The sequence below is a fragment of the Aspergillus caelatus genome (genome assembly GCF_009193585.1).
Source record: "Aspergillus caelatus strain CBS 763.97 unplaced genomic scaffold BDV27scaffold_494, whole genome shotgun sequence".
Classification (NCBI taxonomy): domain Eukaryota; kingdom Fungi; phylum Ascomycota; class Eurotiomycetes; order Eurotiales; family Aspergillaceae; genus Aspergillus; species Aspergillus caelatus.
In genome coordinates, this window is record NW_022475757.1 from 1 (window position 1) to 10,475 (window position 10,475).

At 47.4% G+C, this 10,475-nt stretch overlaps 3 protein-coding genes and 2 non-coding genes across 5 annotated transcripts; 2 read left to right on the forward strand and 3 right to left on the reverse strand.

Moving 5' to 3' along the window:
- Positions 1 to 2,103: 2,103 nt before the first annotated feature.
- On the forward strand, positions 2,104 to 5,054 carry BDV27DRAFT_89699 (C2H2-type zinc finger protein). Its single transcript, XM_032077900.1, has 3 exons — positions 2,104 to 2,372; positions 2,545 to 4,672; positions 4,733 to 5,054. Exons 1-3 carry the CDS (start codon positions 2,237 to 2,239, stop codon positions 4,872 to 4,874), a joined length of 2,406 nt encoding a protein of 801 aa, XP_031920370.1. The 5' UTR covers positions 2,104 to 2,236; the 3' UTR covers positions 4,875 to 5,054.
- Positions 5,055 to 5,947: 893 nt separating this feature from the next.
- BDV27DRAFT_89703 (FluC/FEX family fluoride channel) lies at positions 5,948 to 7,638 on the reverse strand. Its single transcript, XM_032077901.1, has one exon. It carries the CDS (start codon positions 7,310 to 7,312, stop codon positions 6,044 to 6,046), a length of 1,269 nt encoding a protein of 422 aa, XP_031920371.1. The 5' UTR covers positions 7,313 to 7,638; the 3' UTR covers positions 5,948 to 6,043.
- Positions 7,610 to 8,809, forward strand: BDV27DRAFT_139599 (uracil phosphoribosyltransferase). Its single transcript, XM_032069489.1, has 3 exons — positions 7,610 to 8,037; positions 8,094 to 8,193; positions 8,253 to 8,809. The coding sequence occupies exons 1-3, from the start codon at positions 7,861 to 7,863 to the stop codon at positions 8,660 to 8,662; spliced, it is 687 nt and encodes a 228-aa protein (XP_031920372.1). The 5' UTR covers positions 7,610 to 7,860; the 3' UTR covers positions 8,663 to 8,809.
- A 103-nt stretch (positions 8,810 to 8,912) lies between these two features.
- On the reverse strand, positions 8,913 to 8,996 carry BDV27DRAFT_t246. Its single transcript has one exon. It is a non-coding gene; the product is annotated as a tRNA-Thr (tRNA).
- Positions 8,997 to 10,170: 1,174 nt separating this feature from the next.
- On the reverse strand, positions 10,171 to 10,275 carry BDV27DRAFT_t245. The gene has a single exon. It is a non-coding gene; the product is annotated as a tRNA-Phe (tRNA).
- Between the last annotated feature and the right edge of the window lie 200 nt (positions 10,276 to 10,475).

The following is a 10,475-nucleotide window of genomic DNA, read 5'->3' on the forward strand; positions in this document are numbered from 1 at the left end:
AACAAGTACCAAAAAAAAAAAAAATAAAATAAAATAAAATAAATATACAATAAATAAAAATTAAGACCATTTGATTTTGGAGGGGCTATCCATAGGTGCGTGTGATTGACTGTCTGAGCAGTATCTTTTTAAGTCTACCGATATTAGTACTCCGTATGGAGCACCCTGTCGACATATAAGCTGCAAGTTTAGAATTCTAATCAATTGCCACTCCATAAGTACCATCTGCCTTTGTATAGCTCAAATAAACCATAAAAAGAAAAACCACTTGATGCTCATAGCCCCGCAGCGGTTTTGTGTACCAGGGTTTGTGGTTCTGCGCTGTCAGATGGGATAAATGATAGGGATCATTTCTTATCGAATTACTACTCCAAAACCCACGGCCGACCTCTTCCTGAGAAAGGCTTTGGTTCTTTGTATCGCGGAGGGAACTTCTGAACCGGCTAACCTGTCTTGTATTGGTATACGGCACTACGTACCTGCCGATGGAACCCATCGAACAGAGTTACATACCATACCAGATAAAGATGGGCTCATGCCAGGCCCAACCCCACAATGAAATAATATGGATAAAAAAAATCGTAATCATACGCTAATTCTACAGAGTGGACTATCCTCAATCGAGCAAAGTTTCCTAGGGCTATGTAGGAAGAAGTAGGTAGGATAGTACTACGTACAAGGCTTCCGACTGTTAATATAAGAGAAGGAACGGTAGTATACTCCGTGAGTGAATGAGAGATCCTATTGCTTCCCTTCAACAGGGATGAGCAGGTGAAGGATTAAAATTATGCTTTGTAGTGATCATTTCGTTGTGTCTCATAATATCAACTACGGGAGTACGTACAAGTAGGAGACCCTCTCCCATCCACGTAGATAGTACACACTTTGTCTCCTTAGACAAGGCGATGCTTAAACTTCCTAATGAGTAAGGAATGACCGATTCATTCCGTGGGATGCTCTGATGAATGTCATGTCGGTGCTGCCCAATGCCATGCATGTGCAGAATAAATATCGTATTTATAGGATATGTTGTGGAAATGATAATCAGATCTTGATGAAGATGGCGGTATATGATTTTTATTTTTATTTTTCCACTCGAGCTTTTCGGGGCCCAATGCGTTGTTGTGTTGTGTGGAAAATGGAGTAAAGGAAAAAAAAGTGGGTATGCAGATGGTCCCTCACATTCAAAAAAGAAAAATGGGAGAAACTCTTAGGACTAACAAAACGGCGGAATGAACAAGTCTTTCTAGACCCCCGGTTGACCCGGGTTGACGGGTTTGAACTTACAGCAGTCCATGTGGGCTGTAGTGGGTTGGTTGATGTGCTTTGTTTGGATGTATACTACTTTGGCCCGTATGCAAGCTGTATTTAGTCGTATAGGGACGGAGTACGGAAGGACGTGTACTAACCAGGTTACGTTTAGCTTCGTGATCCAGTTAGTCAGAAGGGGAAACAAGGATGCTGATTGGTCCTCGGTGGAATTGGCGGTGGTATTAAGGGATCCAGTGCGTGGAGATTCCGGAGACAGTCTGTTCGCTTGTTCCCCTCCGTGAGTCCCGCCCGGAAGCCCCTCTTTTCCTGGCCAGTGCCTCTGCTCCCACTTTCCTTGTTGTTGCGCTTTCTCGCCGCCCAAATCGCCAACACCGACACTGGACACGACCGCCTCACTGTCGCGATTCAGCGATCGCCCCGAATCTGCCATCGGCTTGTGCCCACGTCCTGGCGCGACTTTTCTCACACTCGCTTCTCAATACCCACCCCCTCGCTCCCCTTCCCCTTCGACCAGAACTTCCCTAAACTCACTTTCTCCTCATCCATCCATATTTCCCCCTCCTCTTCTTCTTCTCTTTTTTTCCCTTACCACTTTCCCTCTTCTCTCCTCTTCCACCCTTCCCCCTTCCTCTTTTTCTCTTCTTTTCTTTTCTACATACCCTTACGACCGACCTGTTTATTGTTTGCGATTCCTTTGACTCCGTTTCCCCCTCCTGGCTCATAAGCCACGGCTTCGTTTTCCTCCCCTCGGTCCGCCTGTGGCTGGACCCCCTTCCGCAATCATCGTGTGCTTCAGTATTAACCCCGCCCAAGGAATGATCAGACAACCCACAGACTTCTTGTCGTTATCTCGCTTTCAGAACCGGTGTGAAGTCACAAAAGGGACGATATCGCAATCTTTCTCGCCGTCGTTGTCTTGCTGAGAAGATCTGTGGTCCGCCTTTCGCTGCACCGTCTCTAAGAAATGGCTCCATCCGCATCGAACACGGCCAACAACTCGCCGGCCAAAAAGACATCCGCACCAGAGAAGAAATACAAGTGCCAATTTTGTAATCGCGCTTTTAGCAGAAGTGAACATCGCAGCAGACATGAACGTTCCCGTAAGTGACACATACTTTCATATCCCCACAATCAGGTCTTCTATACTGCTGATACCATGCGGGGCTTGGTCGCGTGTGTATTATGGCTTCTGGACGCGATTTTCAGTCCTGCATCGTGGAGAAATGGTGTGATTCGAACATGGCGGACGATGCTGACGTGTTGACTCAACAGACACAAAAGAAAGGCCCTTCAAGTGCCTAAAATGTCGGAGTACCTTTGTTCGTCGAGACCTCCTTCTTCGCCATGACCGTACTGTCCACGCTAAGGATGGTGGGATCCCACTTGTTTCCGAGGGCCGCCGACGCGGCGGCGCAGGTGTTCAGAAGTCCTCCCCTGCACCTGCTCCCCCCAAGCCTTCAATTACAATTGATCCTGCTACGCTGGAGCAAATTGAGGCAAGCAGTGATGGTATGGTCGATCTTGAAACTGCAGCCATGTTGATGACAGATTTCCAACATAAGGCCGCAGCCGCTGCTACCAGTCAGGTTAATGATCGTGCTGAATCGGATCGCTCTTTCTCTCCCGGACGCGGTCCGCTACTAGAACCCTCTGTATCCTATTTGTCGGGCAACGCGACGTTGCCCCAAATGCCTTGGGACACCCTAGTCTCTCCCGTTGATACGAAGCACTTTATGACCCATGACAATGGCCCAGACTCGCATACACTATCGTCGAGCATGGCACGGCATGGTGATGCGCTTGCACCTTCGCTTCACTCGCTGGTCAACTCGTTACCCGTGTCTGGAAATTCCACTCCTAACGCCTTGTCACCATACCCATCGATGACAGGTCCTGTCAGCCCGGTGAACTACCGGAAGTCTCCTGGACCCAGCCAAGCACTGACCCTGCCCAAGGCTCCTCAAATCGCAAATGAAATTGAGCGGAATATGATCGTAGAACGTATCAGGAATGCCGACGCGCTTGGATCGCTTCCCGAGAGCTTCCAGCTTCCATCGACGGCAGCCTTGAACAAGTATCTATCGACGTATTTCAATCTGTATCACCATCATTTGCCCTTCTTGCATCAGGAGTCCTTCAGGCCTACAAACACCTCGCCTCCGCTGTTGTTAGCCGTACTCTCTATTGGCGCTTTGTACACTTTTGAGCGTCAACACGCATTCATGCTCCATGTTGGCTCGAAGATGCTGGTTACGCAATTCCTGCAACACAAGGACAACTTCGATTCCAGAAAATGCCCGCTGTGGGCTATGCAAAGCAGCCTGCTGAACATGATCTTTGAGAGTTGGAGCGGTGATCCGAAAGGCCTTGAATGGACATGCTCCATCAAGAGCTTGCTCGCTAACATGGTCGCTGGTAACCGCTATCAACTGAAGCTTCGTACCGAGGCTCGCGAGGGAGCCAAGCCCACCCGGGAAGAGTGGATTGAAGACGAGTCATGCCGTCGAACCTACTATGCGGTTTACATCTTTTTCGGCATGCTCACGCTGACCTTCAACCACACGCCCGCAATGAGCTTCGACGAATTCGATAACCTAGAGCTTCCATCGTCAGAATCGCTTTGGAACCTTGATGTCACGGATGATGAGGCATGGCGCCGTAGCTTGGCTTCGACCACTACCCTCACAGTGCGTGAAGCCCACGACTGTCTCTTCCAAGGTGAACAAGTTCGTTACAGCGCTTTTGCGACTCGTGTCTTGATCAACGCTCTGTTCTTACAGGTCTGGAACCACAAGCGGAGCTTTGAGGCTTTGCAAGACGTTGTGACAGAATATAAGCTCCGTCTCGCACTCGAAACATGGGAGAACTCTCTTGAGGTTTGTGAGCCAGAGACGATCGTGGTGCCCCTCAGCACTCCTCAGAAAGGTCATCCATTGATCTTCAACTCTATGGCTGTTTATCGCAACACGCGCGCTCGGTTGGAGGTCGACCTTAAGTCGATCCAGGAGGCCTTGCGGTACCATTCGTCTTATGAAGTGGCTGCTGCCATGACAGTTGCTCGTGAGAAGGTGAAGCGTTCCCAGGAGATGAACAAGGTTATTCAGTCCTGCTTCGAATGCATTGAGATTGCCGCTGTCCAAGGAATTAACTGGGTTGCGAAGACATCTGCTACCAACTGGAGTGTCGAGCATCCGCTCTGTGGTTTGGATCTGATGGTCATCTTGAGTCTCTGGCTCTATCGCCTGGAACATGACGAGGAGCCAGCGACTGAGGCTGAGATGGCCATCTACAACAAGGTGCGGAATTTGTTCGATGATGACGCCGTCGATGCCTTTGGTAAACTTAGCTCCACTGTGGCCCGTGTATGGGGTAACATCCTAGACGGAGTGGTAGTATGGGGGTAAGTTTCAACCTGTCTAACACGCAATATTGGAAATCCAGGTTACTGACAACGTCTCAGAATTACCAAGCTCATGGGCGAATCGTTCAAGCTTCATTCACAGGCCTTGGTTGGCTACGAAGACTCATTGCGCGTCGCCAAGGACCAACCTATTCACCCAATGCCAACCAAGACACTTGTTAGTGTAGGCACGGCGTACTAGGCGATGAGTACGTCGGCTTCGGAGTTTTATACACTATAATCGACTCTTTTTATCGCCGTTATGCTCTTTTGGCCCTCGGGGCTGTGTTTTACCTCTTGTGTTTCTCACTCCGACTCGGGTCGCATTCATCACTAAACGTTTTCTCTTTTTCTTCCTCTCGTTTCCTGGGCATTTGGACACTGGCGGAATCTCGGATTTTTAGGGTCGGGATGGAGGAGCAAGAAGGTGGGCGGCGAAGTTTGATTTCCGGTTATGGAATGCTATGATCTGAACCGCCGCATAATGCTTCTTGCTGGTGTCTCCTGACTGACGTTTGTTCATCGTTTAATCATTTTGCTACGTCTTTCCTTGCGTTGTTTATGGTCATTCCTGTTGGTTTTTGCAAGAGCTCACAGGAGTCCGGTGTGGTCATTTTTTTGTTTTTACGGGCAGTTTCCCAAGGCAACATCTCGACACCCGGCTGGTCCTGTGTGTTCTTCACTTTAGCACTCGGTGGAGTTGTTGTTTTCTTGATACTCATCATTACACTCTTAATCCTTAGTGCTTCTCTTCTACGCATCAGCGTGTTTGGTCAATTTGCCAGTCGATTTGTCCCCTGATCATTTGATACCTTGTCCGTTATATATTCATCTTACCACTTTAAAGCTTCTCTTCAAGTCACTCGTTCTCATATACTTTGGTCTACTATTTTTACTTTTTTGAGCTTCTGCCCTAATGTATTTGAGTTAGAACCGTTCTGAGTTTATGTGTCTATGCCGTCCCCGCCGTTAATGTTTGCGTTCTATCTCACCCCCCTCATATTTTTTTTTGACGTTTTTTATCTTGTTTGACGCAACTGTTTTGCATGTTTTGATATTCCGTTCTTGAAGATTGTTCAATTGTTTATCTTTATCTTTACAATGTTTATTTGGTCTTTCCGCTTGCTTGCACATGGTTTTGCATTGTAGTACCCTGTACTATAAGTAATTCTAGCACAAAATACAATTTGTTTGAGCGGGGAATGCAATTATTCTGTTACACGGTAAATAGTTGTGGTGCATGTCAAAGAGCAACCAATAGTAGCAGTAGTATTAGGTTATGGTAGCACCTATTATGTTCTTGACTAATTATAAGTTTTATCGTCGTCCTATACATCTTTGAAAAGCTATAGAATACATACGTCTAACAACTCATTTACAAACGGGTTCCACGAACCCCCTGGTCCACCTCAAGGAGCCCGTAATAATTACAAAAAATCCCAGCGCAACCCCGATGCTGACAGTTCCATAGAAATAGGCATGCCGTCGACGACTCAGCCCATTCAATTCAGCTACCCACGTGCTAATTGTGGTTGCTGAACCACAGAACCCATCCATGACACCAGCGAGCACCTGACAGCTCGTGAGAATCGACGAACTAGCCCCATAGCCAACCGAGGAGGCCCCGATGCCATCGACATGCTGCAAGTCATAGCACATGGCGAGGATGATAGTTCCGAAGATGTTCACGGCGAACGTACCTAGCGGGAAAGCGGGGAGTCGGGCATTCAACACTAGAGAAACATAGTAACGCAGGAAGCAGCCGAGCGGCGCGAAAACGACAGCGAACACTGCGCGACCACGCCAGAACTCAGGTCCATTGTCGTGGCGATCCGGGGGCCATATTGCGAGGAAGACGGCGCCCAGCCAGCATCCCCAGCCAAGGACGATGAAGAGGGGGTCTATGAATCGGCGCGTGAAGCGGAAGGGGAAAGATGGGGTTAAGGGATCGAGAGCGAGGGCGAGATGGGCGCCGAAAATGAGTGCGCCGAGACTGAGCGCGACCGTTATTAGGATGACGGCTACTAGAGCCATGAAACTGTATCCGCCATTGGGGGTTGAGGGATCCGACAGGTCGTTGGATAGCGCGAGGAAGATGTCACGTATGAAGCTGGAGAAGGAGGTAAAGCAGCCGCAGAATCCGGTTGTTAGGCCGATGTACAGGGGGATTGTCTTTTTAATGGACTTGTGACGTTTCGATTCGGCGCTTGGGTCTATTCCCGTGCCGTTGTTGTTGTTGTTCTGGTTCACATCACCCCATTCTTCGCGAAAGAGGTTCTTGTCTTCGAGGAAGAAGCCCATCAGTAGCGATCCTCCTACGTTGGCCCAGAGGACGCCCGTTACCACGGGCGCTCCCGGGTAGGCGGTCAGGGCTTGGAGGCCGAGACGTGCTAAAGTGCCAAAAATAGCGAAGAAGACCAGGTATGAAAGAGTGAAAAGGTGCGTAGCATGTTTGGAGAGGGGTCTTTCGACAGGTTCCCTTCGTGAGGGCGTTGGTTCAACGGGGCCGTAAGGAGGCTTGTCACTGGTGGGAGGCAACCCATATCCTTCGGATGACCAGGCTTGGCGCTGCGAAGCTTCTTCAGTAGTGGGAGGTGGCGCTTGGGTTTCAGGCAGCTGCTCAGTGTCGTTGGCAGGCATTGAGCTTGTGGATTGCACGTCGAATGACAATGCGCGATATGATTCACATAATCCCTGTAGCGAAGGGTAGTGTTGGGAAGGAAAATGAGGAGCTGTGAAAAGTCAGTGTGGAAGGAGTGAAGATTGGACGGAGTGGGTCATGGTAGTATGTGGGTATCTTAGTGGATAAACAATGATTTAGTTGTTGGTAGACAGCTGATAAGTGATCGTTGATAGCTTATCAGTTCCCGATAAACGACAGTGGGAGGGGCTAGAGGTGGAGATAAAGAAAGTAGGAATTAGAAGAGAGAGAAGGAATGACAAGGTAACAGAGTGACTTGGAATTCTAAGCGGAGAAGAACAAAGGGACGCTGACATCAAGGTACATATACATACATACATACATACCGTACAGTACCTGAGCAGGTGACACGACACACCCCGACCCCTCACTTCTCTGATGTGTATATATTTCTTGCTTCTCCCCCCTCACAAGCTCCCATTTCCTTATCCCCCTATCTTTCTACGACCTCTAGAACCATACGATACTCCCGACTACGTCAGCCACGATGTCTCTTCCCTCAAATGTCCATATTTCATCCCACCCGTGCCTACAAGCCAAGATATCCCAGCTACGGTCCCATAAAACCTCTACCCGCGAAACAAGAAGCCTTGTCCATGAGATCACGACCATTCTAGGTGTGGAGGCCTTCTCAACGGTATTGAAAACTACAAAGCGGGGAACGGTAAGGATTGATCACCCCTGATCGTATCGGATCGACGATGTTGATCCACTTTCCAGGATCAAACCCCGTTAGGTATCGAATATGATACCCAAGATATTGAACCCGCCAATGTCGCCATGGTACCCATTCTTCGGTCTGGACTGGGCATGACTGAGGGTACGTTGTCCGACTAGCTCTGAAGGGTCCAAATTCTCACTATATGCACAACATTTTAGCAATTAACAGCCTGCTCCCGGCCCCGGTCCCCATCTACCATCTAGGTCTCTTCCGCGAGAAGTTCACACTTCAACCCGTCGAATACTACAATAACCTCCCCTACCAACGCCAGGACGGCTCTGACACCAACACCGCCGCCGCAGAAACAGCTATTCTTCTTGACCCCATCGTCGCCACAGGTGCCACGGCCGAAGCGGCGATTCACCTTCTGCGTGAGTGGGGAGTGAAGCGAGTGGTAATGCTCAGTGTACTGGGCTCCGAGACGGGCATTCGTCGGGCTGTAGACTCTTGGCCTGAGGGAGTAGAGTTCTGGACAGGGGCGGTGGATGAGAAATGTAATGAACGAGGCATGATTGTTCCTGGTTTGGGTGATATCGGCGATAGATTGTTCGTTGCCATTGGCAAGTAGGATCGGGCAATTCTTAATATATTCCACCGTTTCCGACGCAGAAATATACCTGCCTAGTATCTTTGATAATCGAAGCAATATTGCCACAGGAAGTGTGAGATCTTCCTGGGACAAACTTGATACATGAATGGAAATGAGACAAGAAGAGAAGATGTCGAACAATTACCATCTAATTAATTAGGTTAATGGTACAATAATACTAGCCAGGACCGTCAACATTTGATGATATTTTGTAGGGGAAAAAAAGACTTGCCCTCACGCGGGATTGAACCGCGGACCTCATCATGCCTCAAGAATACGAGTGATGCGCTTCATACCACTGAGCTATAAGGGCGAATTATTGATATTAGTCATTCTCTAATATGAGTAGAGGCCCACTATGAAAATTTGAAAATTTGAAAATTTGAAAATTTACTAGTTTGGTGTTGATAGTAGGGAAAGAAGTAAGAATCAGCCTCCTGTCTATACAGTATCTACTACCTACCTTTCCGCCTACGTACCTTTACCTAGTTGACAGGTCTTCTACCCCGAATAGTAGATATTTTCTAACAGCATTAGCCGCAGGGCGTAACGAAAAAGAAAAGAAAATGAACAAACAAAAAAAAAAAAAGGAAAAATAGAGCCGCTGGACCACTCAGGACATAAGCCAATCAAGCCCTTGTGCGAATCTCTCCTATATTTGGTGCGCACTATTTGTTACTTTCCTACGTGAGAGCATCTATTCCTGCTTGCATTTGCAAAGCAATTTTCAGATATAATGAACCGTCTTCATAATGTTTTTGATAATGTTTAATTTCAGCCACATTAATATGAAAGGGGACTATGAAAGTAGAGAAACATCTATAGTGCATAAAAAAAAAGGATTGGCATCGGGACATCCGCCTAGGGGTATAGGGCAGCTACCTACCGCCTACCTATCTAGGGTTATAGAGACCCGCCCGGAAGGCGGAACGAGATGTTCCGGCAGAACGACCGACTGACGGTAACAGTAACACTATCCCTAAACCTAGACAGCGGTACGTATCTAAGTCAAGGCATTAATATCCTATTAGTGGTAGGCTAAATTATAACCAATTTGGACTATTTTAAGGCCAGTAAAAGTCGTATGAATAGTATAATAATTCTTTATCTAAAATCTTGAGATCAATACTTATATAAAAGTAGAAAAGTAGACCTTTTAGTATAGTAGATCAAAGTCGTTGTACTGAACAGTGTAGCGCTTATCAACGATTCTGCCCAAAGCGGTGAGCGCTCCCGCTTATCGGCCACTTCCGCACTTTAATGAAAGAACAACTTCTACATACACAAATCCGAGCATATGCTCTACATACAGGCTGTACAGTATAGATTAAAACTTTACAAGTAACTAGTTAGTTAACTACCCAGAATATCCATTATATAAGTTCTGAACCTAATTAGGAAGGTTGCCATGTCCCTCTAGGCGGATGCCCTTTCTCCCAATACCAATCCAAAAAAATATGGGGTGAATCGGGATGCAAAAAGTAAATTGCGGTGAGCCGGGATCGAACCAGCGACCTTTAGATAACCCGGATGGGCTTATCCTGATCGAAGTAAACTTCAGTCTAACGCTCTCCCAACTGAGCTATCCCCGCAATTATTGTTTTATGGCTTGATCAAAGAATATATAATGGAAAACCCTAATAATCGTATGAACCTTCAACTTCACATACCAGTGATTAGGAGGTCATCAGTTCGGCTCGTCCCATATATTTTTTTGCTTTTTTCTGGCCTGTCCTGATTGTCCTGCACTGCTCTTTTTCTTTTCTTTCCCTTTTTTTTTTTTTTTTTCTTT

What these genes read in the sequence shown, in the direction of transcription:
- BDV27DRAFT_89699 (XM_032077900.1), top strand. Translation starts at nt 2,237, where the DNA reads ATGGCTCCATCCGCATCGAACACGGCCAACAACTCGCCGGCCAAAAAG. An exon ending in CAGCAGACATGAACGTTCCC is followed by an intron (nt 2,373 to 2,544) that starts GTAAGTGACACA and finishes TTGACTCAACAG; the next exon opens with ACACAAAAGAAAGGCCCTTC. An exon ending in GACGGAGTGGTAGTATGGGG is followed by an intron (nt 4,673 to 4,732) that starts GTAAGTTTCAAC and finishes ACAACGTCTCAG; the next exon opens with AATTACCAAGCTCATGGGCG.
- BDV27DRAFT_89703 (XM_032077901.1), bottom strand. Translation starts at nt 7,312, where the DNA reads ATGCCTGCCAACGACACTGAGCAGCTGCCTGAAACCCAAGCGCCACCT.
- BDV27DRAFT_139599 (XM_032069489.1), top strand. Translation starts at nt 7,861, where the DNA reads ATGTCTCTTCCCTCAAATGTCCATATTTCATCCCACCCGTGCCTACAA. An exon ending in AAACTACAAAGCGGGGAACG is followed by an intron (nt 8,038 to 8,093) that starts GTAAGGATTGAT and finishes TCCACTTTCCAG; the next exon opens with GATCAAACCCCGTTAGGTAT. An exon ending in TGGACTGGGCATGACTGAGG is followed by an intron (nt 8,194 to 8,252) that starts GTACGTTGTCCG and finishes ACAACATTTTAG; the next exon opens with CAATTAACAGCCTGCTCCCG.